Raw genomic sequence first — 10969 nt, 5'->3', positions numbered from 1 at the left:
TTTTTTTTCTGGACGTTTTGGCATGGTTTTATTGGCTTTGTTGGGGTATAATAACATTTCAAAGGTACCCATTGATATGTCATTCCATTATGACCATTTATCAAAGGTTGCAACACTTCATTGCCCCATTTTGACTTGTATAATAAAGACTCCATTTCCTCGAGACATGTTACAGATTTTGACTAATCTATACATACTTTCAACACACTACATCCAGAAAATACTCTCCACAATAGCCGAGATTTATTATCTTTTGGCCAAGACAATAAATTATTTCTTGTCTTATCTCAGTCAAGACTTCGTGTAACTCGTGGCTAATTGAGTCGAAATACTTGATTAGAAAAGTGTTCACATGATTCAAGGAATAATCTGGTGATCTTATTCTCAACCCTATATATCATTTATTTATATAACATAAACGGGGTTTATGAGATACTCCATTGAGCATAAAAAAATTTGTAATAGTAATCTTAAATATCGTGTTTTTTTGTATTTACCTTATTTCACACGTTACAACATTACACAACAATGCGCGAATTCAATCTCAATCGTTAACTCCTATCAGTCATTCAGTAATTGCATCATCACTTTTGGTAACTGTTGGATCTTTTATAATTATTGGCGTGTGTTAGGTAATTGGCATATCTTGATTAAATTTGTCAACAACTGTTTATTTAGATTAGGTTGTCTATATATATATATATATATATATATATATATATATATATATATAGAGCAAGTGAATAGTTAAGTTCAGTGGCTTCACAAATTTATACCAAATTTTTTTATAATTCAACCACACCCTTTACAATAGTTAACTTTATAGTTTTTATAAACGTACCACAAACTTTTCACATTTTATAATTTCACCATAAAACTTCTCATCCAATATAAATCGCCCACACAATTTTTACTACCTAATAACTATTCATTATTATTGATATTATTATTATTATTATTATTATTATTATTATTATTATTATTATTATTATTATTATTATTATCAAATCAATCACATACTTTTCCACTTTATTATTGTTTAACTTTTTTTTCATTACAAATTAACGACGTAACTCATTTTTTAATAAGTGTTATATATATATATATATATATATATATATATATATATATATATATATATATATATATATATATATATATATATGTGTGTGTGTGTGTGTGTGTGTGTGTGTTTGTGTGTGTGTGTGTGTATTATAAATAGTATTTCATATTTTATTAAACAGTTTGTACCAATCGTTGATGTACGTGTCACTTTATTGATTGAGTATCTGAGTCTTTTCTCTCAACAAGACGAAAACTAAAACAAAAAATGATGAATAATTACTTTTACACTTATTACAAATCAATCACATAACTATTTTGAGTTCTTCTCTGACAAAACAAAAAATAAAAACAAAAAAAATGATAAATAATTACTTTCTTAATAATTAGCTATGTAAGGGTGAAGAACCGGCGCAAAGCTAGGTCGCCAAACTAGTTGTCTTCTAATTTCATAAACTATTGCAAAGATTATTCTTTAATTAAATCAAGAAATTGATAATAAAAAAAATCTATTTAATATCCTTCTATAATTAAATCTGTTAAAAAACATATTGTATTTAATCCCCATCTATATCTATATCTATCTATAAATTACATTACATTATAGTTAATACAGTACTAGTTAAGATTATTTATATGTTTTTTTTTGAAAAGCAGAATTTTATTAATATAACACAACACACAGTAGGCTATAGTTTACATGCCTATCTCAACTTTAGTCTCAATATATACATACAGTAGTCATTGTTGCTAAGGTAGTAACCATTGACACTATTACACAAGAAGACTAGAAGGATTGTGCAACCAAGTATGCCAATCAATTTGCCTCGATTTACATCTTTTCGCGATCCATTCATAGCTCATGACTTGTATCTCACTTAGTGTCACCGGACTCGTCTAACAATTATTTCTAAAAACTTTGTGATTTCGATTATTTATATGTAGTTGACTAACATCATTCAAGATGCCCCTCACAAGCCATGGTATCTATTTCAAAGGATTAATGCTAACTGATTCTCTAAGTATCATTCTATCCAATTAATCATTCAAGATCATGATTTATGTCTAAATTGAATATTAAGAATTTTTAAGTAAAGTTTACTTCGGTAGTACTCCGTAGTCTGATAATGAAGTATCATGTTTTTAGCAGCAAATAATAGAGAAAATGAATTGAATACAACAAAATTGTAACTGTTAAAGGAACAGAGTGAACAGCATGCAGACTGATATAGTGAACTACACAAGTCAAAAACTTTACTACATTTCGGCTCAATGTTTGTGACTTAATAATTATGTCTTTAGGCGACAGCATGATCTCGTATAATATATCTTGCGTTATTTTTTAAATTTCAAATTTCAATTATTTGTAATTATTACGTATTAATGTGACGTACTAAGATGATTCATGATTGGCCATAATAATTTAAAATCTTTTAAATAGAGTTGGAACCTTTGTAATTATTGAAGAAAATGTAAGATTTTGAATGGTAATTGTATTTTAAGACCACTATAGTTGTTGGATTGCGATGGTGTATAGTTGCAGCGTGTAGGAGGGAAATTGTATGAGCGTCAAAGTTGTGAAAATGAGATTGAAATGAGAATATTGTTGCTGTTGTGACAAATTTAAAATGATTAAACAAATAAATAAAAGACATTGATTTAAAAAATAACATATTACATGAATTTTGAATTGTAAATATTAAAAATAAATAATTAAAATATTTAAAAATAGAAAAGTACCGGTTGAAATTCTTATAACTAAAAAGGTACATGAAATTAAAAGTGCTACATAAATTCTAGTTGAAAGTGTTAAAGTTTGTTGGAAGAGTTCAAATACCCTCTTTTATCACGTAATTCTTTATTCATTTTATCATGATCCCTTCCTCTATTCCTTAGATTCTACCTAAGCCATTTATACGGTTTAAAAAGACTTTTATCTTCAATTGAACTGAGTCATCTTCTTGTATTATATTGTGCATTATAATACACATGTACAATTGTCTTCATAATTTGTTTATGCTCATAAATCTAGCTGGAATTTTTAAAATCCCAAACCTACCTTGAATACACATAATGTACATTCAACATCCTTCTAAACATTTTTTCTTAAAACCGTTAATTAAACTTGCACTGACAGAGCCAATAGAGTGACAACAACAACCCCAACTGAACAAACTATAATGAATTTTCAATAAGCTAATGTTCAAGATTTTTATTTAGCTACCCAAAATGATTTGATTAAAAACGATTTAATTCAAATCTGTTAGGCTATTTTATGATTTGCGTTCAAGCCGCCTCCCCTAACTTAATTCTTGACTCCGCGCTCCATAAACTTGACTCGTTTTTCATCAGTAGATTATGAAAAAACTCTTACTAGCGTGACATATTCTAGATACATACCGTTAGCAAAGTAACAAGTGAAAATTACAAGGACCATCCACATCAAAATGAACACACATAAAACATACTAGTAAACTGATATAAACATGGACCATTCATATAATTATTTATAAATGTATGTTATTGAGAATGTGAATGTAGTAGATATTTATTTTGAAAGATATATATTATATTATATTAGAGTATATTATATTATATTATATTATATTATATATGGCTTTTGTCTAGTTGTTTGGTTGTGTAGTTTTCTAGTTTCGATCCTCTCCGTTTTGTGTTTCTCTATGTATGAGTTGTTGGTATCTTTCATGGCTTGTTATTTAGTTATCGTTATTTTTGTCAAAAGTAAGAACCTTTCATGACCACGATGTTCATCAGATCATGCGCTAGTGCGTTATTCCAGTTAGCTTGCAAGGCAGGTTGTCATCTTAAGATTAGTCTGTCTGCGAAACGAGTTGGAAACTAATGGGAACTAAAAAGATAAAAGGGAACAACTGGACAAAATAATTAATATTAATATTAATATTAATATTAATACTGTAACACAAAATAGAATATAGTACGGAACAATAACAAGGAAGAGATGTATGATGAGTGTAGATTGGTATAAAACTACTACATCATGACTTTGTGTGCAGATATATCTATCTTTTCTCCAGATTTTTGGGTCAGACATTAAGCAGACTTCTATTGATATTCAACTCATACATTACTGTATATATATATACCCCATTCATTCCTTTTTATCAATCTCATTTACACTACTTTAAACATACTCATAATATAAGATCGTTTTCTTTTCAGAAAAAAAATCATAATAAATGATCTGCAAGACTGATTGCACATAATGGATGTTTGTCAAATTATTCAATGAAGCAATTTAAACAGAGCACAAGGGTATGCGAGTGTAATCAGGTACTACTAATTTGCTTCTTTTCAAGTTTTGGTTTATGTTCATGTATGATGTATATGTATAACCATTTCTATGTTAATTCTTTACGCATGATATGATATATACATATACTTTGTGTGGGTGTGTTGTGTGTAATATACCAGATAGATTTCGTGCTAGATTATTTAAAATGTAAAACTGAAAATGGAAATGTAAGAACAGAGACTTGAAACTCAAAAACAGAGATGTACGAACATGATTTATCCATAGCCGAATTTTTGTCACAATCACTTAGATTAATACACAGCTATCTTGAATATCTACTCTAATCTAAAACAAAAACAAAAACGAGATTTAAAGGTGGTGGTGCTACGGTGGTTCAAGATGGTTTGTGGTGGTGTAAAAGGCTAATGAGTTGTTGCAAGGGTGAGAGGACTGGTATGTGTTTATTAGGGTGTAAAAATAGATTATGAGCAAGATTCAATCGGCTAGGTAATGTTAATCACACACATGTTAATTAATTGTTGTAACATAAGTTAACATATTAAATCAAGGGTGTTGAATTCAATCAATATCATATACATATATGTGTTTTTGTGTGTATGTAACATAGAATCAACATGGGATTCCCAAGTTGCAGTGAAATATGAGTGGTTTTGAATGTAATGGTGATGGAACATCTGTTGTCTCAAGGTAAGGAACAAAATGGAGAATTGCCGTTAACTTTAGTTAGTTTTCGTTAGTTTTAGGACTAAATGTAAAATGGAAAAGGACTTTTGGTGTCAAAGTGTTGTTCAAATACAACACACGAATTTAATAATGTTAACCAGTGTTGTAAAAGTCGGCCGACTTGACCGACGCGTCGGCCGATGCGTCGTTTTTTTGGGTTCTCCGTCCCGTTTTTTCAGAAAACGACTCAAAAGACGGTCAGAGCTAAAAGTTCGGTCAAAGTCTGTCAAAGAAGGTCAAAAATGGTCAAAGTCAGTCAAATTTTCGTCAAGATTTGATATATTTTAAAATTATGGGTTGTTTTCATTTTTTGGGCCGTTTTTTTCTCTGTGTCTTTACTGATTATGTACTCGGTAACATTAATTGAGTTTGAAGTTTGATTGTTTTTAAATTCGAATTCTTATTTAAGAAATTTATGGTACATAATCGACTATTATATATATATATATATATATATATATATATATATATATATATATATATATATATATATATATATATATATATATATATATATATATATATATAAGAAATTATTAATTAAGTCAATGTTGGTCAACGACCCATGCGTCCCCGACGCGTCCCCCGACTCGGCTGACGCGTCCTTTTTAGGTCTCGACCGATGCGTCCCCGACTCGCGACTTTTACAACCTTGATGTTAACAGTGTATTTATGAGAAGCCTCTTAGATATTAGGGAACTTAGAAGAGAGAGAACTCGATCTCAAAAACTAACGAAATGGAGAATTGCCGTTAACGTTAGCTAGTTCTCGTCAGTTTTAGGACTAAAGGTTTGTTGTCTCTCGATTGCTGTCGCTATTTGTTGCATCTGTTTATTTTTTTGTTTATTAAGGTAATTGTTGGATAACCTTTTTTTTTTTTTTTTTTTTTTTTTTTAGTTTTAAGGCAATTGCCACATAGGTTATCTAGCTCATTAGACATGTATCTACTTTCTCAGTCATCGACATTCCGTCTTGTTAGCTAGAATTGTGTTTTAGGTTAGTATTATTGCCACTTATTTTAGCAGGATTTTGGATTGCTTTTTATATCGGTTATACCTTTTATTCTTCAGGCCCGGTCAATTTTGTTATGTTTTTTCCAGGAAAAAAGGAAGAAAAATCCAAGCTATACTTCATATCTACTTTTTTTTTTCTTTTACAATTTCATACACATATGTTACGGAGTAGTTTTTAAACATAAAACAACAAAATAATAAACCAAACATATTATATTTTTCATGATTTTATACATTTTCTGTTCCATTTAATATTCCTGTTATGACTTTGAAAATCTTTTCTATCCAACTTTGACTATAATATTTTTGTTTAATTTGTAATAAATATATTTCGATAAAATTTATATCAGTGGTTATTTTTGAATGTATTTTTACTGGTATAATATACATCAAGTATTATATAATATAAAAAATAATTTAAAGTTAAAATTAAAAAAGAAGGACTTCTATATTCAAGATAGAACTATTGATATGGAACAAAAATACTATTTATTTATACTTATTACTTATATTTATTATATTATAGTAGAACAAAAGTGGAAATCAAAAACTGCCATAAAGTACTACTAATAGTACATAAGAGTAATATTACATTATATACTAGACTAGATTTAATAAATTGTTAGGTGCTGGATGTAAATAATAGAAGGCATAATAGAAGTCCTTTGTTTGTCATTTTACCGGTTAATAATATAAATAATATGAACAACAACTGGTTGGCTTAGTGGTTACATGACTCCTCATACGGAAAATCAGGATTAATGAGTTCTGACATCGCGTTCGAATAACTGTCAGTGAATCCTAACCTATCTAATTATTGTGATATTAAACAACATAATCAAATTCAAATACCACGTTTCTTCGACACTTTTTGTTATAATCGATTAATTGCTATGATCATTCAAACACATACTATTTTTTTTTTAAAGCAAACTCATACTCCCAATGTCCCAATTTAATAGTCTCGACAAAAAATACACCGTTTAATAAATGTCATTATCACCTTATATATTTTTGTTTATTTTTTTGTTTTACCCGTTATTTTTTTTTTTTTTTTTAACTCTTTTATAGTTTTTATACATACATAGAGGAAGGGTTACATACATAGAGGAAGGGTATATAAAAGAACTCTAAATTATTATTCTTTTCAATTTTTGGAACTAGACTATTAAATTGTGATAATTGAAAAAAAAAAAAAAAAAAAACAAGCCTATTAAATTGAGATGCAAGGGTACTTATCTATATACTAAAAGACATGCAGTTTTTGGTCGTTTTTGACCCCCTGTAACGACATTGAAAAAAAAAACCAACCACGCCCTCAAACTTTAAACAACTTTCAACTTCAGCCTCCAAAACAGGGATGCAAAATGTAAACTTATTATTTTAATTAAAAAACTTAACCAAACCTTCACCCGTATTTTCAACAGGACATATCTTCTCACTCGCCTCGCGTTAAATTTTTCTAAACCCACCGTTCAACTCAAAAAAATCTTACGAACACAACGAGACTAACTATACGCGAAACGGACACTTCTAAAAAAACGCTAAATACCTCAGACTATATTCAATACATATACATACACCTATAATAAACTACCCAAACTAACTACATCATATCGATGGTTATGTTTCTCTTTTTTTACGCAATCTTCCAGACGTTAAAAACGCATAGACCATTAGGTATACTAGGTACTAACTACATGTATCAAAAACACTCGAAGAAAACGTTTTTACTTCTGTAAATATATAACGCTACGTTAACTATGAATATGCAACCCAAAGACTCCGCGGCATCGAGCGGGCCCCTTTTACTCGTTATTGCGTTTTCTTCTGTAAATATATAACGCTACGTTAACTATGAATATGCAACTCAAAGACTCCGCGGCATCGAGCGGGCCCCTTTTACTCGTTATTTTTAAAACACAATCCCAAACACCCCTTTAAAGTAGGATGTCTCAAACTCGAGACAAACAAATTCGAACTAGAATAGACCTTTAATTTCTTGACTTACTAACAAAACTTTCGGTACTTAATAATCGATTCAAAATAATAAATTTGATATTAGTTATTTGTAATTAGTGTGTTTTATTAACCTTGATTTATTTTTAAAAGGATATTTATTCTTACTAACACACGTACTTATTTTAACTAATAAAATCGAGTCTATCTAGTTCGAGATTTTAACCAAACATCTTGAGCTCAAAATTGTTAGGGTTTAAGTACGGAAACAACCAACTGAAAATAACAAACCCTTAGTAAAACACAACCCATACGGCCATACCTTTAACCAAACAAGATAATTAACAAACTATCAACACATAAATATTTATGTTGACATCCGAACTTAGATGTAGACTTTTACCCCAACTTCAGCAGCCCCTTACAACACCCGTTCTAGCTTATTTGACATCATCAGAAAACCACTCGACCACACGAAAATCGAAAGACTTTTCACACCAAAACTAACTGAACACCTACTACTAACGTGAAACCGCACCTTAAATATTCAACGACTCGAAGCATAGGATTCCAATTCCAACAAGTGATAACAATCTTCTCCCCTCGATCATCAGTTACAACCACGTCTGATCCTGTCACTGACAAGTATAGAGTTTCGTGTATCCTATATTCCTTCCTAGCAAAGCGCATAGACCTAACACATTGATATCATCAAGGTTTATCGGCGCGAACACAATCAAAACCTTGAAATATATATGCTTCTTAACCATTCGCCCTCCTGTTCGTTCACCGACGTATCCAACTTGTTTGGAACCTCCAGTTTGGATTATCAACCTCAAGTCCGGAGGTCCCCTTGATTAAAGCTTTCCGTTTAATTAAAGCTTCGCACTCCCAATAAAAAGGTAGTTTAGAAGCAAAGTTGTCACAAACCTAAATGACCCATTAACGCAAAAGGAAAAAAAAAAACCTCTTTTAAGGTTGGACTTGGACACAATTTTGGAAGTGTAATCATTTTGAATCAAGTAATTATTAAAATGAGCCGACCTCAAAATATTGTACTTAATTTGGTTCATTGACACTCCTATATATGATAATCAAGTTGAATCAAGTAATAGTTAAAACGAACTGAGCTAAAACTAATTTGATACTATACTCGATCACTTTGGTTCATTAACGCTCATGGTTAGCATAATTTAATTTTCTTCTAGTGTGATTTTTTTTTTAATTTTTGAAAAGCATCTAGTGTGAATATGTATGTGTGTCATATTAACAAGTTCTAATATTTGTTATGGTGGCAATGACCTTGTATTGTATTGTGTAAATTATTACACAACTAATCAATATTGTGAAAAAAAGAAATTTAATATTAAATATAGTCACCATATATTCTAATACACTACAAGTACACAAACCCTAATTAGTAAATACAATGAACCAATTAGTGTATAGAAAGATGATTTAAACACAAAGTTAACACTTATATTCCAAACACACACGGTCAATCATTGTTCTGGTACATAGGTAGATTTGTAATCTAAAATAATGATGATAGAATTGAACTAAAAGATCCCAATGTCAAGTCCAAGGCAAATGAGGGTTGGTGGGTTGGGTATAAGACCATAAATATAACATTACTAGCTAATTGATCAACTTAAATAACATACATCCTAATTATGTTCTTAATTAGTGCAGGGGAATCTAGCTTGTTACTTTCCTTGATTTTGAGATTAAAATTGAAGAATATCACCTGTCATATCACCAACGGTTGTCACAATTCCACAGTTGCAATAATCAGTTACAAAACTGTAAGCATCCAATTCTTCAGGGACACTTAAGAAACCACTGCTGAAATTTAACCAACCTGCTTGATAGTTGTAATCACAATATGTTGATTCACCCACAATACTCCCTGAAATTTTTTCGAAACTATTAGCATCAACGGTTTCCGATTGCAGGTCTTGAAGTAAGTGATGAGCTGTACTATTGTAGTTATTAGGGCTCATTAAGTACCCAAACCCTAACCCTAAGCCTAAATTGTTAATTTCATTTTTAGGGTTTCCTCTAATTAACTGATTTGATTCCTCAAGCTCCTTGATCACCATTCTTTTTTTAGTTCTTTCTCTCGCTCTTGCTCTCGCTTGATACCTCATCGCTTTTATCGAATTATTGTTCTGAATATTCTTCCTTGAATTTTTCTTATTCTTGATCCCATCTTCATTCGGTTTGTCCACTTTAATCTCATTGTTAATGATCTCTTTATAACTAGAAAAATGGATATTAGTTTGTTGTGGATTAAAGTTTTCAACAATCTCTTTGATGGCTTTATTGGACTTGCAAAAGAGCCACTCAATTGTCTTACTTGCTTTATCAAACCCTAACAAGTCTTGTAGATCGAAAAACTTTCGCGCAATAGTAAGTGATAACCTCATTCTCCTGTCTCTATAACCTTGAGCTGTACAGATCTTGCTGTGCCTATCTCTCTTACTTTTTTTGTTTAAACGTTTTGTTTCGAAAGGCGAAGGTGAAGGTAATGGTTTTTGTTGTTGATTGGTATGCTTGTTTTCGGGTATCGAAATAGTAGAGATATCATCGAAAAAAGGTGAAGGAAAATTCGAAAACAAAGGAGCATATTCTTCATGATTGTTTTCCAAGTTTGGATCAATGAAAAGACACTCATCTTTTGTTAATGAAGTTACAAGTTCCATATTTGATACTCACACAGACAGTACACAAATTAGTTATGATAATATATATACTTTATGCTATATATATGAACTTACACATTAGACATATATATCAAAGGCTAAAGAAACAATGAATCTGTAATTGCACAATTAAGTGAAGAAGAAGAAGGTGAACAGGAAGGGTTGGGTAGGTTATGAAGTAGCACTTGATGCTTTTTAGTACAGAAGCATAT

The 10969-nt window shown here is 30.3% G+C and overlaps 1 protein-coding gene across 1 annotated transcript; it reads right to left on the bottom strand.

Moving 5' to 3' along the window:
• Positions 1–9652: 9652 nt before the first annotated feature.
• LOC139873241 (uncharacterized) lies at positions 9653–10757 on the bottom strand. The gene has a single exon (XM_071861175.1). The coding sequence runs from the start codon at positions 10755–10757 to the stop codon at positions 9780–9782; it is 978 nt and encodes a 325-aa protein (XP_071717276.1). The 3' UTR covers positions 9653–9779.
• Positions 10758–10969: the final 212 nt, after the last annotated feature.

The sequence above is a fragment of the Rutidosis leptorrhynchoides genome, chromosome 10 (assembly GCF_046630445.1).
Source record: "Rutidosis leptorrhynchoides isolate AG116_Rl617_1_P2 chromosome 10, CSIRO_AGI_Rlap_v1, whole genome shotgun sequence".
Taxonomy (NCBI): Eukaryota; Viridiplantae; Streptophyta; class Magnoliopsida; order Asterales; family Asteraceae; genus Rutidosis; species Rutidosis leptorrhynchoides.
The sequence above is the reverse complement of the archived record's forward strand: the minus strand, read 5'-3'. Positions and strand labels throughout refer to the sequence as shown.